At 39.9% G+C, this 23,858-nt stretch overlaps 1 protein-coding gene across 4 annotated transcripts in view; it reads left to right on the top strand.

Annotated features, from left to right (window-relative positions):
- Positions 1-23,858, top strand: part of ARMC2 (armadillo repeat containing 2) — a 69,622-nt gene that overhangs the window by 39,474 nt on the left and 6,290 nt on the right. For 2 of the 4 annotated variants that reach the window (XM_059468017.1, XM_059468020.1), the window contains 7 exons: positions 10,191-10,506; positions 11,876-11,998; positions 13,828-13,941; positions 15,239-15,371; positions 17,341-17,498; positions 21,529-21,703; positions 23,237-23,334. In XM_059468017.1, coding sequence (XP_059324000.1) covers positions 10,191-10,506; positions 11,876-11,998; positions 13,828-13,941; positions 15,239-15,371; positions 17,341-17,498; positions 21,529-21,662 — 978 coding nt within the window. In that variant the 3' untranslated portion in view covers positions 21,663-21,703; positions 23,237-23,334. Of the gene's footprint in view, positions 1-10,190; positions 10,507-11,875; positions 11,999-13,827; positions 13,942-15,238; positions 15,372-17,340; positions 17,499-21,528; positions 21,864-23,236; positions 23,335-23,858 lie in introns of those variants that run through there. The other 2 variants (XM_059468018.1, XM_059468019.1) reach the window with 2 other exon arrangements.

Raw genomic sequence — 23,858 nt, 5'->3', positions numbered from 1 at the left:
TAGTTTGAGATAATTTAGTTATCCTGTTCAGTTTATCCCAGGGTTAGTAATTCTTGGGGATTTGTTGGAAGGAGGTCTTTTGGGTTGCTATCATTGAAGGGAATTAATGAAGGTAGCTGGATTGGCTATACTGAACAATATTCTTTCTCTTGCCAAATACAAAAATAATTTGTTCCTTTCCTGTTTACCAGCATCCTTGTTTTCTATGATAATGCACATGGAAGAGGAACAAAGATTAAGTTGTTTCTCTTCTAAATATCTGCTGTAGCATATCTGATTATTTCTAGGTTCAGACTGCTCTTGCATAGCTTTGTCTTCACAGACACTTTAGTAAAATACTATGTAAATGCTATGTAAATAACATGAAAAATGTCAAAGGCATTATATTTTCCTAGATTTATAGTTGTTCTTCCTTGTGACCATTGAATTAAAAACTCAACAAATTATGGAACCGAGATTAAGGATCTTTAATTAAGTAAACTTAATCTGTCATGTTAAGGGTAGCTTTTCTAGGTTCCCGAGATAATGGCTTTGTGTCATAATGAATTGTAGGTTCATATCTACCTCAAATTGTTTGTTATTTAGTATTCATAATTTAGCTTCTCTTTTGGCTATTATGTGGTCCTAAAATACATCTTTCTTCACAAGGTTAGCATTGCATTTTGTGTTAAATTGTCGGTTGTTTTATCAAAATACAAATGAGTAAAGAAGTACCTTGTGTATTAGAAAAAACCTTAGCTATTACATTGTGTTGATTATATATGCAATGTCTTCAGAATAATTATGTCTTACTGCAGTTTTGAAATAAACATACAATTGTAAGTTGTCAGCTTAGTGAAGCCCTGCAGAAACAAAAAGAACATAGATAATGTAATGCACCACTTTTTCTGTAGTATGTAATAAACACTTGAGCTGTGTGGAGTGCAAATGTTTTTCCTGAGGTTTAGTTGGCACTGCTCATCTTTTTTTTTTAATGTTGACAGCTAATGAGTTACAGTATGAGCTGGTGTGTGTTGAAAATAAGTGAAGTAACAACAGTGTGAGTAAAATTGTCTACTGTGGGAAGAATCAAAGAGAAGGAAAAATCATCATTATAAAAGCATGAAAAATCTTCAGGACTAAAAAGTGATATGTGAAAACAGGAAGTGTGTGTATGTGTGTTTCTGAGTTTTCAGGTTGCAGATTTTGTAGGATCAGGCTTTTTGCTGGCAGTCATAGCAGTAAGAAACACAGGGGAAAAAGTAGAGGAAAACTGGCATTCAGACTTTCTCAAGGGCTGTCATAATTGTGACTTTAAAGATAATTATTAAGTACTGTGAAAGTAAAAATGGGAGCGCTGGAAATAGGCATAATGACTTGCACCCACACCACACACTGAATTCCACAGTTGCAACCCAAATAGTCTCTGTTCTTTGCCCCACACTGCAGTTATAACTGTTTTCCCTTTTTTTCTCAGCTCATTTTCTCTCTTGGGTGAAGGAGTCAGAAGAAATGAAAGAGTAATGATTCAAGTCTATGAGGCAGACTTTTGGGGAATTTGAGTTGGCAGGACTTGGTAATACCATGTGTCACAGTCTTAGGTGGGGAATACAGAAGACTGGAAAAGCTGAATCTTCAGGGCAGGACTGGGGAAGTCAATTGGGCTTTTACACACATCTGAAGTATGCATTCATGGTTGGCTTTGGATCTTACTTGTGTGGAGTAACAAAAAAAATCCTTGGTGGTTGCCACATGCTGTCAAAACTGTCAGAAGTGTTTGTGTATTTTCTCTGTCTCACAGGATAAGCTTTGAATGATTCTGCTTCTAGTCAGCATTGTAGACTTTTGCCCATCTCAAGAAATCTTCTAGCAGGGTTCTGCTCCACTTCCCCACATCATTATCATCTCTAAGCTTTCCAGATAAGCTGCATCAAGAGTGACTTTCTCAGGCTGTGGTTAATATCACAAGTCACAAGCAGGCCGTGCTTTTGGAACAGAGACATTGCCTAATAGGACGGTAGCTTCTGTCAATAAGTCAGGCACTACCTGAGCTTAGGTGGCATTTTGGGGCCCTGCCAGCTTCTGTGTCAGGTTTTATCAGTTAGGAGTCTGCTTTCAATCCTAAGAGTACAAACACAGGGTGTGATACTAAAATTTGTATAGGAGCAATCTTATGCCTGTTGTATAGAAAGGTCCCCTTATACCTTGGTGTTCCTTATTTTGAAATTGGGAAGCATTTTTTTAAGAATCTGACATCACTGGATGCAGTAATTGCCTATTCAGCAAAATGATAATTACATTGGATCACATGAGCAGTTCATCCAGTCTGCTCTTGATACTCAGCAATGGTGAGATTCAGATGTCTGGAGAACAGTAAAAATGGAGCAGGCTTTTATGATGCTTCCTGTGTGTACTTACCAAACCCCCAACTCTTTCCAGTTTGGAAACACCCTCAGCCAGCTGTGTATGAAATAAACCTCAGCTGACTTCTTTTCTATGAAATTCTACAGTTTCTCTTCTACCCCATATAAACTTTTAATGTCTTACAGATCCATTGACGAGGAGTTGTATAGCAAACAATTCCTTTTGCCTATTTTGAATTTTGCCTTTACTGTCTTTATTTGATGCCTTCTGGTTATTGTATTGCAAATGTGGTAAAGCACACTGTTCATTTCACACCTCCCTTGATTTTCTAAGTGTTTATCCTACTCTCTTCAAGTTACCTCTTTTCCATGCTGAGGAGTCCTTGCTTACATAGCCCTTTCTGATAGAGAGACTGTTCCATGCCATGGTGTATCCACGTTGCTTTTCTCATAACATTTTCCAATCCTGATTCCTGTCTCTTTTTTTGAAAGGAGGAAACCAGAACACAGCACTTAAGATGTGGCTATATTGTAGATATATGTGCCTGCATAAATTTATTTCCCAATAATTCCCAATACTTTATTTGCTTTCTTGATCTGTGTTCATTAAACTCTGTCATTAACTCTGAGATTGCTCTGTAGGTAGATATGGTTGGTTTAAAAGCTGTAATTTTATACAGAAAGATATGTTTGCCTTGTTCTTTTCCATAGATCCTTTAATGTGTAAATTAATGCATTTAAATTTCATCTGCCATTTTATTACCAACTGACTACAATTCTTTTTCAGCTTTTCAGTCGACCTTCATCTTATGTACTTTGAATATCATGGTGAAATCAGTACATTCTTCCATATCACATATCCATATGTTTTACATCCTCTAATCATTCATTTATACCAGGACATTCTCCCTTACAGCATGACTCCTTAGTTTCACTAGGATTTTTGTGAGTGACTTTGTTAAGTCTCCTGGAAAGTCACATGGGAGATATCAGATGGGTCTTTTTTATGCATGTTTGTTAATCCCTTCAAAGAACTCAGTAAATGCATAAGGAAGAAATTAGAAGTCTTAAAGCTGATTGTGTCCACTCGTTTTTTCGTTCTTTTTTTTTTTTTAATGGTCTCTTCTAATTTATCTGGTCCAGACACCAGACTTTATTCTCACTTGGAATCTTTTCATGTTTGTTACCGTTATAGGAGGTTGCATAGTGCTGTTAGTAATTAAGCTATTTAATTAATTATTTCTTTTAGAACTGTTGGATAATTATCCAGTCTTAGTGATTGGTTACTCTTTGTTTTGTCAGTTTGTTCCTTAAAGTTGTTTGTGATTGCTTCACTTTTGGACAGATGGCTCTGATGAGCCTTCCCTGGAGAATGCTGTCTCATTGAGATCTCCCAGTTGCTTCTAGAGTGGGCATGAATCAATGCAAAGAACTCATTTAGCTTCTCTGCAATTACGTTTTCTTCTCTCAGTGCTCCTATTTTATCATGATCATCAATTAGTTCTTCAGATTTTGGCAAACTTCCTAGTCCTGATGCATTCGAAAAGATTTGTTATTATTTTTGCATCTCTTGCATCAGCTTGAAGAACTGCACTTATTTTCAATTATAATTTGCACACTGCTTTACCTGGTTGATTTAGCAATCAGTTTGTCAGAAACAATTTATTGAATGAAGAGATGTTGCCTTGTCATCCTCTGTAAGGACTTGTCCACATTTATCAGGTTCACTGATAAATGCCTGGGTGCCCAGCTTCCTTCCCAAATGCATCTACCAGTTAGCAGCTCCCAAATCAGCTTATTGTCTTCTGTGAGCCAGCAGGCTTTTGCTTGTGAGACTTGCTCTTGTCTCCCCCAAAGACAAAACCTTGTTTCAGGGCTGTTGAATGTCCTTTTTGCTCTTGGGAGTGCTGCTGTGGGGAAGGTTGTCACAGGTGAGGCCTCTAACTGCAGGGAATTTTCCCACTGTGTTTCTGGCTTTATTGATTGGGCAAAGGCTTATCTGCATGTGGTGATGCCTGCTCTTCCTGGCTGGTGTTTTGGCTGCTTTATGGATAACTCTGTGATGAGCTCCAAGAACCCACCATCTGTCTGTTTCAGTCACTCATAGAACATAAGTCGTGTAGTGCCCAAAAGCAACCTCAGGCTCTTCCTTACACAGTGTAGTGCTGCACCTGTGTTTAGTCAGGTACACATTTGCCTTTTAAATACTTTGAGAGTGTTATTGATGCTCTGTTCAGTGCCGTCACACTCTTCTGAGATTCCAAAGGGCTTTTTTATTAACGTTGTACTGGGGGCAATGGTGTGTTCCTGTGTCTACTGCTTGCTTCTAAATAAATGGTTATCCAGTGCTGTCCCAAGTGTTCTTTGTGTTTTGGTTACTCCCTTTTTCTCTGTGTCATCCCTCATTTGGGCTGAGGACAGCTGTTTGTGTGACAGCACCATACATCGTGTCAGAGAACTGACCCAGCTTCCAATAACCATGAAGCTGAAAAAAGAACCCCAATCCTTTCCTGGTTATTATCTGCATTGCTTTCCTGTCTAGTTTGTTGAACAGCCATACAAATGCTTCCTTGATCCCAAATACTGAGGCAGCAATGTGGGAGAAGAAAGAAACTCTGTATGGAAAGGAGATTGAGTGCTGTTATGCCACTGCTTGTGCTGAAATGCTCGTCAAGGTAACCCCACAAAGAACTTGCATTGATAATGTGGTTCTTTTCTCCTACATGTACCAGTACATATTTTCAGTTGGATTCCTCCTCAGTGTAGCCCAACATTGTAATAGTGCCTAGGACAATTTTAAAAAGGAAATTGATCAGTAATGTAATTGATCACTAAAGAACAAAAGAATACAAGACTCTTCTCCAGTATTTTGTGTGTGTACTTGCATATTTGTTACTGATCAGTCATTCTCTCTGAATTTCCTTCTGTTTCCAAGAAGGAAGTAGCAATTCTAGGATAGATATTCTGACAACTCTGAAGGAATTTCCCTGCTCATAAAGGTGAATAACTACAGAAGGTCACTCTTTCCCTACAGTATGATTTCTGACAGTGTGCTGAGCTGAAAAGTGTATGTGCATCTTCCTAAAGCTTTCATTTTTTGGGGTTTTTTGTTTGTTTTTTCTTTTGTTTGGTTGGTTTTTTGTGGGTTTTTTGGGGTTTTTTGGCTGGAAGAAAAAGCAAAAATGTTAAGAAAAGTGCAGAATATTTGATCTGTACACTGAGTGTAAAATTATCAGAAATGCAGTGTTCAGAGTTTGTAATGAACCAGTTGGCATGTATCATATAGAAACCTGCTGTTCTGGTGTATCAAAAGATACAAGTGAGTGTATGTAATTACTAGATAGATAAACAATAAAATATCAATAATAATAATACTGCTTGGTGAGACACACTGCTATGAAAATATGTTATTGTAATTTTTGTTTTAACTTCTGTAAATGATGCTGAAAGCTTGGGAACACCTCAGAAAAAGCTACAAGAATTACTAGAGTTAAAATGCTCCAAGGAAATTAATTTATCCATGACAAAGGTCAGACCATTAGCAAGCTGCCTATTAATGGAATCTGCACAAGGAAAACATTTCTGTTAGAAGACCAGTCTTTAATCTAGGAAAAAAAAAGAGCTGATAAGAAATATCGGCTAAAGTTGTTCAAATTTAAATTAGTAATAAGAATAAAGATTTTAACAAGAGAGATCAGCAGTCATTGGAGCAATACCATGGAGGATATGGTTTTCAAATTTTTTTTATTAAGTTAATTTCTGAAATACTGTTCTTTTAGAGAGCCTACACAGCTTTTCATCAAATATTGTTCTGGTAACAATGTGCTTCCTTTTCTTCTTTTCCTTTCCCTGGTGTCCACAAACAAACCTAAGCAAAAGTTCTTGATAGCTGAAATTCACTAAGTGTAGATGAACCCTTTTCTGAAAAGTTTAGCTGAACAGATCAGATTTTGGGATGTAGAAATTACTGAGTAGGGTCCTATGGTGTGGATACAGTATAATTGCATTTTACTAATGGTCTCTCCTTCTTCTCAAATGCATTAATATTTGGGGGGGAAGGAGGGTCTCTTCACTGACAAGGTACTCCCTGCTGTCCCTGTGGCAAAACTTCTCTCTGCTCCTTGTTTCACAGTACTTAGTCAGGAGGTTCTCTATTTGGTTTTGATATTTCCAGTGTGTTCTACACCACTGCCCTCTGCCCCTTTTTTTAATTATTTAAATTGAGTTTCATATTGTGACAGCTGTTGTTTCTGTGGTTGAACAGAATTTTTTCTAGCTAGAATGTCACTTCAAGATGAATATTTACCGTATTTGGAAGAGATTAGCTCTGGCTTAGTATAACTACATTAATTTTGCCTATAAGTAGATTATTAAACTCCCACGTTTTCTTTCCAAGGTGCATAATAAAGCAGAAATACAAATTTGGAAGTAAAGTGTAAATTAGATTTGAATGAGAAGCAGGGCAGGTGGTAGAATTTTGACTAACTCCACTGAAATTTGGGTAACATGGAAAGCAGATTTCATTTGCAGCTGATGATTCAGTAGGAACTCAGCTGCTGGCATCTGACCTTTTGTTTTGTACTATCCCCCTCATTCTGAAGGCCCGGATAAAGTAACAGCAGGTACTTGGCCAGCATTCACAGGTTCTAGATTAGACTGCCCTTCCTTGTTGATCTTGTTTTAGTTAGAAACTACTGACCTGATTTACTTTCCTTCCTTCCTGATAAGATGTGTGTACAGGCTGTACCTGTGCTCATCATGCTTACACTGAAGGCAGGTGTACTTTATTGCCAGGATAAACTCTTGTCAGGTTCTGTGACTCAGCAGGTCCATGGGGTACCTTTGCTGCTAGGGCAGGGCAAGGAAGAGAGTTTTAGAAGTAGATAAGCCAAGAAACCGTTCATATCCGTGATGATCAAGTGTATATGTGTCAGTTGCCAGAAGAATAAGAGTTACATGTTGATGGAGTATGTGGTGCCATTACCACCTCAAAACCCAAAATATCACAGTTTCTTCACAGATAGGAAGCAAATAGAAAGATCTTCTCAAGCTTTTCTTGATTTGTTTGTTCAAATTTATTTATGTAGGTGAAGCTGTGTGCTCTAATATATAGCCTTCCACTCAGGTTTTAGTACACTCTGTGTTCATCATGTCTCACATGAATGCCTCACTATAAAAAGATGAAATAACTGAGTGTAATTCCTATATTTAATCTAGTTTGTCTTTAGTGCAATACATGTTTAAACTTCCATATGATAGAAATTGATCTGATAAATTTATTTTTTCTGTAAGTATGAAAGAATGTCTGAAATTCCATGTGTAGTTAATGCTCCAGACGTGGAAATGAACAGTAATCTCATTTATTATATTGAGTTTTTGCTACACAAAGGCCCATGGGCCTTGCACAGGTTTAGTCTTGCAAGCAGTTTCAAAATATCATGTAGTTCTGCATGTATCTTTTTACACAGCCATTCTAAGATGCTGCTTCTTACTCTTGCAGTCCTTACCCATGAGCATTTAAAGAAATATAGCCAAAAATAATACAAATCCTTGAGCATTGTACTACTCAGGAGAAGTTGTACTGCTTTCCTCTTTGTCCTTGCTTGTTAAATTTTCACTGAGAGATAATGCAGCTTTGGTACTATTCTATTAAAGCCGGATGTGCTTAGCTAAAAAAGAAGTATTTTATAAGTTTGTTTTCCTGGGCTGTAGGTGGAAAGCACAGCTGAGATCACACTTCTCAAAATATCAGTTGATTGCTGTGTGGTACCTGTTTGTCTCTTTCCTGATTGGGCAGAGCTGTTGCTGGGCTGATACCATTTTGACCAAAATTAGAAAGTCAATATAAACGAGTCAAACTAGATTGCCTGCTTTTTTCAGTTCTCTCTTCTGATTCATCAGTTGTTTGCTTCAAATTTTTACAGCCTTTGTGAGTTGGGTGTTGTGCCAGCAAAGGTGAAAGCTCTTAGTGGTTAGTCATTAAGAATATTCATAAAAAAATGTCGTGATGACATTTAGAGCCTAAGAAAAAATGTGATGCCTAGTTAAAAAAAAAGTGGAAGTGGGTCCTACAGAGTGATATTATTAAATACATGAATGTGAAAACCATTTCCTCACATAGGAGACTGCTGCTTCTCATGTTCAGACATAGCACTCATCTTCCTGAGAGGATGTTATTGCCAGTGTCTTGTGGCAGAGGCTTAGGACCTGAAACTTACTGATGAAGGCAGGTATCAAAGGAGGAGTTGCTGCCTAAACATCTTTTTTACTTCAGTATTAGCTTGTTTAACAAGTTAGACTGAGCCTGGTTAACTTATGTTGCTAATACCAGGGAGGGTTAGAATATGTGTAAATATAATGATGATATTTGAACAAAAACAGTGGAATAATTGTTCAGTAAAATTCTAGGTTAGTGCAAGTACAGCAGGTTAGCAGCTAAAGGCAGATGTTTCTCATACTTGAAGAAATGCTGTTACTTTACCTGCACCATTAAGCTAAAGCTACAGACTCCTTTTAAAATGAGTAGATTTTGATGCAAGTGACAGAGGGAGATGTTTGAAGTAGTTTAAACCTGAGTTACTTTAGACTTTCAGAATTTTTTTTTTCTTGTCACATACTGGTGGGTAATAAACAGGCAGGGATGTTGTTGAATTGCCATTCAGTTAGGATCCTCTAGTCTTGCCACTAAAAGGTTGTATCTCAGAATGTACAAAATGAAGGTCAGGCTAGAAAGTGCTTTAGGAGAGCAACTTGCTTAAATCATGAGATCTCAAGATACCTTACAAAAATAGAAAGTAGGTCTCATTCAACAATGATAAAAGTAAAAGGGTAAGAAGAGCATTTAAAATCAGAAGAAAACCCCAGCAGAGCACAATGTGAGGTGCAACTACAAAGGGACATAAAAAGAAACAAAACTTTTTATAGTAAATTGAGAAGACAGCAAGGAAATAATTTCTCTGGTGTTCAGAAGAAGCTGAGCATTACTGGCAGGTACTGTGGATAGTTAAGTGTGAAATGCCTTTTTTTTTTTGCTTCTTTTTCTGAAAGGGTTATGTATGACCAAATGAATAATCTCTACTTTAGCCTGGAGTCTTTTGTCACTGAAAAACAAACTGAAGCATATTAAATGTCATCAAACCAGCTGATTCAATTTACCTTTTGGTGTTTAAAAGGGGATCTCAGTCTCTGAGATTCTTGAAAAGTTATGAAGAATTTCAAGGTTGTAGGGTGCCTGTTTTTAAAAAGAGAAAGAGAAGGAACTGAGAAATGACAGACCAGTGAATTTAAATTGTATTTCTGGTAAAAATTAGGAACAAATAAGTCAGCTATCTGTAAGCAGTTAGAATGAACAACAAAATGAATAAAACCTAATTTGGATTTAACAGTAACAAATCAAGGGGAAAGAGTTTAACTTCTAAAATGGTTACCAGGCCTAGAAAAGGAAAGGTTGTGGTCTCTTCCTGTCACAGCTGAAACTTTCTTACTTGAAAGATAGTAAATTCTGCTGATTTTTCTGATTATTCTAATTATATAAAGTGTGGTCTAAGATGTTTTAAGATTACTGTGGGCTTGGTAAAAATAGATGACCTTTCCTAAGTATATTGCATTAGTAATTACTCCAGGGGTATCTAGTTCTGTCAGATGTTTTTGATTTCTTCTGTAAATCAAGTTTTGAAAATTGGTAGCATAAAAAGTTATTTATAGCTACTGTGTTTGGCATTCCTTCAGTTGTTCTGGATGTGCTGTTATCAGAATTGGGAAGCAAATTAAGTATTGTCTTCTTTTTAAGCAGCTGCCACCTTCTGCTGTTGTCCATGTAACGTGGTTTGTTTATTTATTTTGTTATAGGATTTGGTTATCCGTATCATCTTCATTCTTGGGAATTTAACAGCAAGGAATGACCAGTCCCGGGAGCAATTTTTTAAAGAAAAAGGAAGTGTTAACACCTTGACATCATTATTCCAAACCTACTATGAACTTGATTTGAATGCACCGACATGGCATCATGATAGAAAAGGAAAAAGCCAACCAAAGTATCCTTCAGAAGCAGAAGATGTTCTGATAAAACTGATCAGAGTGCTGGCCAACCTCTCCATTCACCCTAGAGTAGGTGCAGCTCTGGCAGCTGCCCATCCTCTTGTAGGATTACTTGTTACAGTACTAGGTAATAACATTTATGTTGTGCTTGTTATCTTTGTTCAGCCTGTAAGGAGAGTTTAAGACTTTCCATTGCAAAGAAACCCCAAAGTCAATTGGCTGACATTCATAAACTGTTTTATGTAGGAGGCCTGTTTGAGAAGCATTGCTGCTTTGGTACTGACTTTTCAGTATCTGGGGAAAGATGTTGTAGAAGTCTTTAATTCAGGGATCAGATTTGCAGATAGGATCATTAAAGATAAGAAAACAAATTTTATTTTAAACACATCTCACTGAGAGTTAATATATAAGGAAAGTTTGTTCTTATCAGGTGCTATATAGGTGTGTTTGGTGGTGGTTTGTTTTTTTTAAAGGTTTGTATTTTTTGTGACTGTTTTGGATTGTTCCTGTTCTCTGCACCCATAACTTTCAGCTTCTGTAAAGAATTTTCTCTTACTTTTTTCCTTCTTTTTCAGTCTTCCAACCTTTTATCTCTTTCAGATGGAAGAGTGTCTCCTTCCAAATGGAGGATTAGGACTGCAGTTCCTTTACCACTTACTGATCCCCTTGTAAATCTGATTACAGACTAGGGCTGGTCTGTTTGGCCCATAACAGTTTAACTGTGACAAGATACATGTTAAACAGCTCAGTATATTTTACTGTGTAATAAGAACATTAAATATTATGTTAAGGTAATCAACCTGATTGTACACTGTCTTAGCAGTCATGAGGGATGAGACGAGTCAGACGCACAACTTGGTTCTGTCTCATGGGTTGAAAATGTCTTAATGATTTTGTAAGTGCTTTTGACCTTCAGAGCTTCTCTCTGCTACCCTCTCCTCTTCTTGAGCACTTTATCAGTCTGTTTACTACAAAATGTTCTGTCTCCCTATGAACTTACCCCTCTTTTATTTCCTTCACTCTTGGCTTCTGTGGCCAGAGACCTCGGACAAATAAGTCTTTCAGACTTTTTTACATGTTAACATTCTGTCAGGAAATCTAAGAGAAAAGTCTTTCAAATATTGTTGAAGGGTTTTTTAACCATTTTTTCTCCATGTCTATCACACAGCCCTGTTTCTGCATGTGGACTCAGTGCCATCTTAAAACAGCAAAGAGGATTTGTCGAATGTCTTAACTAACTAAATTTTAAACTATTTTGCCTAAGTCACAATGATTTCTCTAAATTAATAATGGGGAAGAATGGTTTTGTATTGCCATTTTTGGATCAGGTGTTCCTGTTAGCTTCTGCCATGTTACTCAACAACAGAAGGTTTGACTGAAGTAGTGGCCACATAAACTATTATTCACTTTCCTTCTGGGATCTAATGCACTGCAAAATTAGACACATGTGTGTGTTTATCTACATATGCCTATGTTTTGGGTTTTTTTACTCTCAGAATACAAGTCAGTTGATGATTGTGAAGAGTTGGTCATCAATGCTGCAACAGCAATCAACAATTTGTCCTACTACCAAGTGGAGAATTCTGCAGTTCAAGAGAAGCAGCTACACATTGCTGAAAGTAAGGACTTTTAAACAAGTACTTTTTGTACAGCTTTTTGAAAGCAGAAACATTTTGACACAACAGAAAGACACATAACATTTTGTGGTATTATCTTGCAGGAGTATAAAGTTCATAGGGCTAAATTCTTTCAATAATGATTTCCCATTTTTCTTGAAAACACTATGACTTATATGAAAATAGTTGGGTTGTTCACAAAACCCCTTCTTTTCTTCCACAAAGGAATTTGCTGTATTGTTTTCTGTTGAGCAATTTTTGCCAGATTTTTTCAAAATCCATATACCTGAGCCAAAATAATCATGTTGCTTTTTCCTTCTAATCACAGTATGGCAAGAGGGTTTTTTCTTCTTGATAAAAACATACTTTCTATACCTGTAAAATCAGATTTGTGTCTGTTTCTGGCTTGTAAATCCATTGGCAATATTATATTACTCACTTGATTATAATCACTCACTTGATTATAATCACTCAATATTATATTGAGTGATTCTCTCCCCTCTTGACATAGTGGTCAATAATCAGTTATGTGTAGGAACTGCACTGACTTCTGAGACTATTGTGTAATGTTGTACAAAAGGTAGAGAGGTTGTGTCTTGCACATCTCTCTATCTCAATAGACCAGACACTGGGGAGAGACAGAACCTGAAGTTCACACAACAGGTAAAATGAGGAATAGGAAAGGATATCCTGGCTGTCAGCCCAGTGCCTGGACTGGTAGACATCATTTTCTCTGTAGGTGACATTTCTGCTGTTCTGTCACAGCTCATTTTATCACCTGTAAGCCAGCTGCCTCTTGTTGCTGGTTGAAAACATATTACTTCTGTCCTGTGTGTTGGCATATGGAGCCAGTCCCATCACCTTCCTGAACTGAGGAAAGAGGAAACCTTTTGATACAGGATCAACAGGCTTTCTGCTGCTGCAGGCATTTTGAGAATGCTTCCTGTTTGATATGAGTGGTGGAAAAAATCCCTTCAGATGTCTTTTTAAGACAAATTCAAGATGTGTTCAGTATTGCAACATCCAGAGGCAGAAGTAATGAGGACAAAGCCAACCTCCCTTCTATATTTCTTTATCTATCATATGAAGGGCTAAGGGTTGACTTATTTGAGTCCTCTGTGTGATGGACTGATTTTAGTGTTTTGCTTTGTATTCACAGAAGACCGATAAATGTAACTTCTGTAACATCACTCTCTGCCGTGCACCGAAATCTTCCATGATTGTAGCTCTTCCTAGGAAGTGCTGAAGGTCTCACTCCTGCTGCTGAAGCACACACTGATCATATGTGAAATTGCTAAGCAGAAAAGCAGCAAGGAAGTGAATGTATCAGATTGGGACAATATTAAGTAGCTGTTGAGAGAAAATGTGTTAGCTTGTTATAGCAGCACTAAGAGAAAACAGAGCTAATGTCAGAAAATAATTTCATCCCACCATAATACCATCTGTTCCGGATCTAAATCAATTCTCTTATATATTACATTATTATATTATTTTTTTTAAATTATGCCTTCCTGGATTTTCATGAGCTCACTCAAAACTGCATAGCAAAACTGGCTCCCCTTATTACAGCTGTGCTTAGACTGTCTCCATAACTCCTTGTTTGTTCCTTGCACTTAGTCCCATATTGGAGCTCTTTGTTTTATCTTTGAAGCCATATGCAATTTTGTTCTTGTTCTACCATCAGCTCACCCCCTTTGCTGCCACCAGACAGACAACTGCTCTCATTTTTTAGATTTATAGCTGTTGCTGTTTTCATTCTGATATTCATTGATAAAAAAGAGCTATATATTTGTGATTTATAATTTTTATTTAATTTCTCTGCAAACCAACAGTGCTTTTAAAGCTGTTAATGAGTGACAATATGGATGCAGTTGTGGAGGCTGTCAGAGTCTTTGGCAATCTTTCCCAACATCATGAGATCCGTGACTTCATCATGCAGAAAAAGAGTGAGTTACTTTTGTGTTTGTAGGAGTTCTATTTTTGAATGTCCACGGTTCTAAAAAGAAAAAGTTGTTAATAAGCTGTCTCAGTTAAAGGGTAGAATCAATCTTCCCTGATGTTTTGCAAATTAGGCAAACATTAGAATCCAATAATAGCCATTATAAATACCATTTCGTTTCAGTTTCATTAAAATGGAAATATTGGAGTAGGAAAAATATGCCATGGTACTTTCACAAAGGTAGATATTACAAAAACTCTGTTTTTCCTGAAGTTTCAAATTTGAAATTTCCCTTTACTCAAATAGCTTTTCAGATCCTGCAGGTTAGTAGTGATATGATATAAAATTAAAATCCAATTAAAATCTTATTTAGGTTCATAAGCTCAGATTTTTGATTCCCACATTTGACAGCTTGTTAGCACTTTTTACCATGTGGCTTGGATTTGTCTGCCTCAGCAAAGACCTCCTGTTTGCCTCGGGGTGAAGTAGGGTACAAGTCTTCTCAAGTCCTTTTGCTTTGTGTAGCTGAAGAGCTTTGGGGAAAATGGCAACTCCTTGCTATCCACAGAAGGTGTCATCAGCTTAGACACCACTTCATTGTAATTTTTTTCTCTCTGCCTCTTGGTGCTGAAAGTGAGGTGATCATGTCACAATATGCAACTCTTTATTCCAAGGGTGGCACATCACCATAAATGAAGGGAGAAGTGACTCTTAGGAGCTGGTTCCTGGTGAACAGTCTCAGTCAAAGGACTAAATTTTCCAGCTGGAGAGACAGTGGTGTTGGTGTGCCAAGCTCAGGAATTGCAGAGGGGCTTGCTCTCAGAGAGGCCAGCCCAGCTCCCACTCCCAGGCTGGGGCTGGCTGCACAGCTCTGCAGTCAGTGCCAGCAGCTGGGGATGCTGCTCCCACTGGAGCCCCAGGCTGGATCACAGGGGAAAGAACTTCCCCTTCTGAGTGCCAGATGCCAAATCCTTGCAGTTTCTGCTGACTCTGGGATGGAGACGGAGGTGATAATTTCAAGTAATAAGCTTCAATTCAGTTTGGTCAACTTCTGATGGGATTTCCACATTTCTTTGGTGTATTTTTATTACTAGAATTTCTGGTTTGTTGTTTTGAAGGAACTGGTGTTCAGCGTATGTTGCTCTGTCATGTGCCTCCTCTACAAATATCACAGTAATACGCTACAAGGGTGAATTTTTGGATAGGGTATCCTGCATTTCACTGCTTTCTAAGAAGTGTGTTGTAATGCCACTTGTACGGTAAATCCATCTTCCTGGTAATATTGTTTCCTTTTTACAATCCAGTATACAAGTTTGTGATTGCTTTGCTCGATTCCAAGGACCGAGAGGTCTGTTTTCCTGCCTGTGGAGTTCTCCTCAATCTCACAGTAGATGAGAACAAACGAGCTTTTCTCATGGAAGAAGGAGGAATTGGAAAGTAAGTTCCTGATTGTGCTTGAGAAAAGGTAATTTTGAGTAGTTTGGCCAAAAAGTTTTAATTGGATGTTTTTTTTCTGGGGCCAGTAGCTGTAATAAAGATGCCAGCATAATAGATACTTAGTATCTAAAGTTCTGTGAGAACCAGCCTTTCGTAAGGGTCAAACCCTGCAGAAAAGTCTCCCAAAGACCTTCTGTGATGTACACAGCAGAGGGTACCATAGAAGAAAGCAACTAAAGCCTGGCTTTGCAGCAGCTGCTTGAGCTTGGCTTAACTGGGTCCTAGGTGGGCTACAGTGAACAGCAGGGTGAGTGTGTGTCTGCGGCAGGTGTGAAGGTACTTCAGGAAATTATAAACCAGATGGTCCCTTGCAATTTTTGTAACCACTTGGTTCTGTAGGGAAACCTACCTGATGTAGCCATGCTCTGGGTCTCCTCTCTCTGGGACTTACGAGTTAAGGGCACTGTAACATTGTAAGGGATATTAGACCTTGAAAAAGCACCGTGGATGCAATGCTTGTGGCTTTGATGTTCAGATAATAGCGGATCCAGCTTAATTGGAGCAACATGAAAGATCATGTTCCTGTGCTTGTAAAGCAGTTGGTGCAGCCCACAGTTATGAAACAATATGTCTCACTTTGAAATGCTTTCCTGTTCATACATCATATAATTACTTTGTTATACACTGTAAGCAATGCATAGTCTTCTCGTCCTTCCTTCCTTCCCACGTTCTAGTTAACTTACAATATAAAGCTGGAAAAGGAGAATAAAAAGAAGTTGCTGGCAAATTGAATAATGAATGTGAGAAATTTCTATAATATAGAATATTCTGTAGCCTATAGAGCCATACAAATTCAGAATTTTCTGTACTGTGTCTGAAAATTTGTGAGGGAAGGAACAAAAAGCAGCAGCAGCCTGGAATGAATCTAGATAATTTGGAAGTGATTGTTAAGGAGATCATCCTGACAGTGCCGAAGCAGGTCTGATTTTTTTGGAACTGAGGTTATTGTACCAATATATAGTGGCCCAAAGAAAATAGGGAATTAGTCTTTTCAGAGAGTTACATTTAAAAAAAATTAGTGCAAGTTCTTTTGGCTTTTCATTAGATGCCTCCTGTTGTTCCACAATGACTGCCTTCAGAGAGGAGGAAAAAAGCAAACCTCTTTTTGGGTGGTCTTCAATGACTGGTAATTCCAGCCATACCTGAATGTAGTAGTTATCCTTACTATTCAGCAGATTATAAATCTCTCTGTGAAGTGGAGAAGTGAGGAACCCCTTAGAGGGGTTCCTAAGGCTGGAGAACAGCACTGAAAGGTTTCTGTCGTTTAAGGGACACCTTAGTAAAACAAGCATTTCTGAGAGTAAATGCAAGAGTGGGTGAGATCAGCAAAATTGTGAGACTTCACTGAATGTGAAAGGTAATTCTTTGATCATGGAAATAGCAGATTCCTTTGGATTTGTTTTTTTGGTGAGATGATCTGATGTGTAGTAAGATGGATATTCTGACTGAAGCTTTTTCTGCATTCCCACCACCTTTTCCAGATGAATCATTGGTGCCTGATAAAGTTTGGCTTGGTTTGCAATCTCTGCTTTAGTGGTAGTCACAGATTTGGGACAGTCACATACTGTAATGAAATTTGATGGAACTTTAGTGTCTTTGAAATGGTTACATTTGCAAAGTATGTGAGTGAAATTGGTCATTTGGGTTAGAAAGTTACGGAGGATGGACAGCTGCAGGCAGGCACACACGTGTATGTGCTGCAGACAAAAGGCATGTCCACATCCTTGGGGAACTACAGTTAATGAAAAGGGGGAAGTTGCTGAGGAAGAAAGTAGCATCTGATGTTTATTAACGTAGAATTTTCCTGCAAACTTCCATAGAGCTTGCTCACATTTCTAGACTGCCAGATTTTGAAGAGCTCAGGAGTAAATTCCATGGAACAACCACTGGTTTTGTTTGGTACCAACAGGTTGATTGACTGCTTACAAGACTTTGGGCCAGCAGACTGGCAGCTCTCGTGTTTGATCTGCAAAACCCTGTGGAACTACAGCGAGAACATGGCAAGCACAGCCTCCTGCTTTGGAGGGAGCACCAACACCCTGCTGATGCTGCTCACAGCACTTCTGGGTGAGACTCCCAGCCTTGGGCTTTTTTCCTCAATAAAAGACACAGAAGGAGCAGAATCAATGCAGGATTAGTTTGGGTGGGAAGTCTGTCCTGCAGCTTTCAGTGGCTGGCCGGTGTGGTCCCTGTGCAGCACACACTGGGCTCCTTGGGGATCGTGGCATTTCTGGGGTGCAGCGGGCTGACTTTCCTGCCTGGCCACCTTTCTTGTTTCTCCATGGTCTCCTTGTGGGCAAGGACAACATCCTGACAATTTCTCATCTGTTCCCTAAGGCCAGGAAAGGTGTGCTCATTGCTTCACAAGGCTGAAAGGTTAATGTAAGGACCTTGATTTGCTTACCCAGTGGGATCTTTTCATCCGGGCATTTACTTTTGCTTCAAATTTTACATAGTTCAGTGCTGTGTAATAGTCCTGTAGTCGGTATGTGTAATTTTCCTCTAGTTTTTGAGCACTGCTTTGCTTGTGATTTTATTTTGGGTGGATCACTTGCAATTATCTTTAAAAAAATCTTTAAAATATTAATCAAATTGAAGGAAACTAACTATATGTGATATGATTTTAATTGGAAATTGATTAAAGATATATACTTACTGTTAGACCCAGACAGCACATGAGATCTCACAGTCTCTTTCATTGTAGACAATCAGAAAAGTGGGTGGATTTGTGAGGATTTTTTTTCCAGTTACAGCAGAATTACTGATATTCACTGCTGCAATAGTTCCTTGTATTACATTCTTTGCTATGGTGGACTTTATCTTAATGTGTGCAGTAATTCCATCTATTTATCTGAAAATAGCAGTGTTTCAAGGTTATTGCTGCACTTTTCAACATTCTGCAAGACATCTGCAAACTTTGCAGCCACAATAATGCTTGAATTTTCTGGCACACATATAGAGGTATATATCTTTGTTTAAGAAAGTACATGCTTATGTTTTCCTCTGCATTTAACACTCCTTATTGAAGCAATTGATTTGACTACAAAGTCCAGGCTGGATAGCAGTTGTAACTCTCAGTGAACAGTATAACTTTGATCAACTGGAAGTTTGTGTACAATTGCAATTGCAGTTACAGTTGTGATTGCAATGCTGCTGTAATGGTAATTGATTAGGAACAGGTTAGAATTAAATCAGAAGGCCAGTCATTCTTCACACTGTAGTAAGAAGAGGAGCTGTAGAAAAAGCACATCTTATTCACTGGATCTGGTTCCTCTGTGTGCAGAGAGCCAACAAATCTTAGTAATAGCAGCTGGTTGATATTGTCCTGCATCTTCCTCCTCCCATTGTGTCCAGTAACAGCCTTGAACCATCATTGCTCTGATTCTATCATTCAGGAAGCAGGAGGCAACTGCTGACAGCCAGTGAACTGTACTTGAGCGTCAGCACACCCTCAGGAAGCGGAAAAAGTGGAGCATGGCACAGCAGACACCTCTCTTCACCTGCTGTGCTTGGCCTCCTCCCCTTTATTTTCCCCTCCCCCATCTGGCACAGGATGACAAAAGATACAAGGAAGCAAAAGGGAATGGAAGTGGCCTGGAAAGCTGTTGTGCCCAAGAGAAAGGCTGGACAAAGGGCACTATTTGTTTTTCTTTTTCCCCGCCTGATGCCAGCAGCCTGGGATGCAGTGGCCCTGCTTTCCAATGGCACTTGTCATTCACCTTCTTTCAGCTGCTTGACTTTCATGTCACTCTGCTGGCTCAGAGCTCCTGGAGGCTGCTGTTCCCAGGCCCCTGGCAGCAGCTTTGCCTTGGCCCAGGCCCTCACAGGCAGCGATGGAGATGAGCTTCTGTCTTGAGAACATTCTTCTGTTTGGTCATTCACTGAAAATAAAGTTTCTCCCTCTCCCTCCAGACTTTTTCTTGTGCTGACTTTTACCTCCACTATCAATTCCAGGAGGTTATTTTGGAATCTCAGTCCATGTGAACTCTTACCTGACATGACAGAGCTTCCAGGGCTGCCAGCCCCTGTCTTGCCAGTGTTTGAAGGATGGGCAGCCCTTGCAGACTGCAGGAGTCTGCACTCCAGTTTCCCTCACAGTATGCAGGCCCACTGTGTTTGTCTTGTTCCTGGGCTTGCAGCCAGCACATATGCTCTTTGGCCAGGACCCAATATTGCTGGTTTTTGAGGAGAGTCGTGGGAAAATTAAATTATCTGAGGATGCACAGCTTGCATGCGGAACACTGATCCTCGCTGATCCACAGCGTTACTCACGTTCTGCTTTGGGAAATTTACTGCTGCAGTCCAACACTTCAGCTTTGAACTGCTTCTGACCCTTGTTCTTGTAGGCTGGAATTCTCGACCTCAGTGATTCCATAAATACTCAGTCGACTTCTGGGGAGCACAGCTGTCTAATAAAAGGGAGAAATGCCTCTCAGTCTGTGTTTGAACAGAGTTAATTTGGGTAGAAAAAAGCAGGAGTAGGCAAGGCAATTCTCCTTGAAAACAAATCCCATAATCCCTTATTTTCCACTTCAGGGTCTCTGGCTTCTCTTCTGCTGAGAGTGATTTTAGGTATGTTGGGTTACTGTTACATTGACAGGACAAGAACTAATGGGCACAGGTTGCAATAAGACAAAATTCCAATTAAGCATTAGGAAAAGAGATTTCCATTGTAGCAGGAGTTAAGCACTGGAACAGGCTGCTGCCCTAGGTGTTCAGTACTCAACACAGGCTAGAGCAAGCTGATACATGGTGACGCTGCTCCAGAGGTTTTTTCCAACCTAAATTATCCTGTGACATCATCAAATACAGATTTGATGTCAGAGGCTGGATTTTATCTCTGATTAAAGCTTTCTTCCTGCAGAAATATGATATCTTTCTTGAAAGAATGGGTGTTCTTTTCCTCTTTATTTTATTAGGAAAGACTCTAAATGTCATCTCCTTACGTAGAACCCCTTTTGGAATCTTTCTCACCATCAGCCTCTGTTTAATTTTGGTAGTTGCCGTGTAGTGGCACAGGAGCCACTTGTCTGCAGTTGCTGGTAGCTTTGTGTGAGCTGGAAATGACACACAGGAATGTCATTTTCCCCTTCATACCTGTCTCAGCTCAGGCCATCTGATCTGCACAGGCACCTTGGCTTGCTTTTGGATGGGAGTAACTGCTGTTGGAGCATCTCATTTCTACATAAAGTTTGATTCAAAATGTGGGTAACTGAAGTTTCTCTTTAGCCCCAAGTTGCTGTGACTGTGCAATTAGCTCCCTTACAGAGTTGTTTATTCAACACATTGTGAATCTGGTGCTTTTCCATAGTGTAGGCCAAAGATTAAGTATTGCCCATTTGGAGCAGGATTCTACCTTCATATTAGGTTTGTTTGTGGCCTAAATCCTGTCAAATATCCTTCTGTTAAACTCTGTGAAAACATTCAGCATTATCAGTTGTGTTTGTGGATTCCTGATTCAGGAGAATGCTTCTGGTTGCAGACTGATTTGTATTTTCTCTAAGAGTTTGTCTCTTTGCCACATCCAATGCTAAGCAAAATGGAGGGGGAAAAAATGACTGATGACTTCCTTTCATTCCTAACATTGTCTTTAATAAGGACTGTCCTGTTGTTTTATTTTTGAAATCTGTGAGGAAGGGAGGGCGTCAGTAAATCCAGTAACCAGTGTGGTTCAAGTTCCTTCATTGTGAGAGTAGATAGAGTTTGAAAGAGTCTCCAGATTAGCAGAGCAATTTGGGACAGGAAAAACATAGTTGTAGTTAGATGAATGGATTGCTTACCTCAGCAAAATTGCTGTGGGCAGTATTAAACCCTGGGTACTTTCCAGACTGACAGTCACAATAAATGATCAATCTCAGAGACACCCGTGAGGTGTGAGAATAAAAGAACTTGCAGTACCATTTTCACTCTTCTACTGACCTTACCATCCTTTCTTTTCAAGTAAATCTAAGACTCTCAGACAGTGATGCTTAACTTATCTCAAGAGCAGTTGTTTTTAAGCCATCAGCATACACAGCTGCTAAGCTGCATGTGTCACAAAATATGTAGTTGAATGTATTTTTATTTGGAACTGATGACAGTATTTCCTTGATTACAGATGAAGAGGTAGAGTTGGAGTGCAGCCTTGACAAAGATATAAAGGACTGCCAAAGAGTATATTGGGAAAGAGAGTTCAAACCCGTGGCAGCAAAACTTCTTGACAGAATTCAAAGCCATCAGTCTTCCAGCTGAATCTATCACTCCATTTTAATCAGTCGGGGTGTTTTTATCAGGTAAACCGTATATTTCTAATATACCTGTACATTGCCAGTAGTAAGCTTGTTGGAGAGCATGACTATTCTAAAAAAAAGTCAGAAAAGCCTGGCATTTATATGGATGCTGTCTTCTGAAGAGCTTGTATGAAATCTTTGCGTGTGTAATTACTTTTTACAATATACCTGAGCTGATGAAGCAGCTGTTCAGTGTGACTTGTCTAGTAATTGCATTGTTTCTTCACTGGAAAAATATTTGCTGAACGTCTAATTTTTAAAAAGTAAGTTATGAGTGAGTACTTGGGCCTCTGTGGTACCAAAAATGTTGTGCAAACAAATGTTATGTGACAGGAGCCACATCTCACCTACAGACTTTGACACACTTTTACCTTAAGGAGCTTCTGTGACAGAGTAACCTGGTGCTGGTGGGGCATTGTCCTGTGCTCCTTCATGACCCTCACTCTTCAGATCAAGCACTGTTGGTGGTCTGGGAAAGTCACTCCCTTTTCCTTCTGACACTGGGGGGTAGGGTCTAGGGTATCCCAGCTAACCCAGCTGCTGCCTTGGTGCTGGTGGGATGTAGGCCCAGCTGCGCTGGTCTTTCTGGGATTGGGACTTCCCATCTTTAGGCAAAGCACCCGTATCCCTGATGTAAGAGAAGATTTTACCTTCTTCAGTTGGTCCCACACTCCCAGGAGCTGCCTGTGTGCCTCTACTTCTCAGACTTCTTGGCCAGCTGTCTCCCCTGAACCTGTGTCTCCATCTGTGGGACCATAACAGCCTCTTTCTCCCTGTTCCCCCTGCCTGCTGCTGCCTTGTTTATTGCTCAGTTTCATCCTTCCAGCACGTAAAAGTCCCTGTAGCCCATGGATTAGCGCAGCAGGCGCATTGCCGGCCTCGAGCGTTCCCAGCCCAGTTGGCCACAGGGAGCTGCACAGCCCTGACCCATTTCTCTCTCTGCTGACCTCAGATTACTGGGAATGAACAGCTGGGCAGGGGCTGCCAGGCTCCTGCTCCCGTGGGCCAGCAGCATCGCCCTGGGCCCTGCAGCACCAGCAGCTCCAGCCTGGCAGTGCTGTGAGAGGCTGGAGAAATTTGTTGGGAGGCAGGGATTCATAGCTCCTCCCTCAGTGGCACTGCTCTCTCTGCCTTTGGCAGTGCCCAGACCTCTGCTTCCAGGGGAGGAGAGAGAGGCTGGGAAGTAGCACCATGGTAGAAGGGCAGCAAGACTTCTTTCCTAGTTTAGTTCCCTGCTTTTATGGGGCAGGAAAGGGAGATTTCATGGTCCAGGTTTTGGGAGTGGTGAGGAGGAAAGTTCAGTGCACGTGATAAAATTTCCTCCATTCTTTGTGTCTCAGCTGTTCAGGTGTTACTTGTGCCCAGCAAGGCTCAGCCCTGCTTTGGGAGCTTGTGTGGTGGTGGCCTCTGTCACGGAGGCTGAGCCACAGGAGAGAAGTGCTCGGCATTCCGTGTGGTTTGGCTCCAACAACAGCTCTGCTCAGCTCAAAAATATCTCAATTATCATCATCCCTTCTTTTACCATTTTAATTTTAGCTGAAGTTGAAGGGAAGATAAATGGTTTCAATGTCCCATTTGTTTCTGGGAGAGAAGAATGGATTTGCTTTGAGAGAGTATTAAAGAAAGGATGCTGGGTAAGTAGTCCCTGTGGGGAAGAAGCTGGAGGCATTTGTTCCTGGCATTTGTGTCACAGCAAGGCAGGCAAACATCCGGCTGTGCAGGGCAGGGTGGGGGCACTGGCAAAGGCCCCTGTGGCTAAGCCTTGTCAGGAGGACTAATCAGAATTGACAAGGGCTGAATCTCTGTCAGAAGGCAGCTGATACTGATGGCTGGCTCAAGTCAAGGTGGTGTTTGGGCAATTAAGATTTGTTCAAATACAACACTAATTATTGTCCTGCTAATTATGTCAGTTCCTGCTAATCAAACTGTAACCAGGAGCCTGAAGTACTGTGTCTGCAGCTGGGCAGAGCTGGGGGTCCTGGGGCAGCCACCATGTGTGAGCTCTGGCCTTTGCACAGGAAGAGGCACATTCACAGGAGCTGGATTGAGAAGAGAGGGTGGCACAGGACTCTTGAGCACCCCGCCTGTCTAGCTATACCAGCCTCTGTCTTTCTCTGAAGAAAAATCTGTGAGTAGTAAGAAGCAGCCCCAGAATGCT

The sequence above is a fragment of the Ammospiza nelsoni genome, chromosome 3 (assembly GCF_027579445.1).
Source record: "Ammospiza nelsoni isolate bAmmNel1 chromosome 3, bAmmNel1.pri, whole genome shotgun sequence".
Classification (NCBI taxonomy): domain Eukaryota; kingdom Metazoa; phylum Chordata; class Aves; order Passeriformes; family Passerellidae; genus Ammospiza; species Ammospiza nelsoni.
This window is presented reverse-complemented; position numbering and strand designations above follow the sequence as displayed.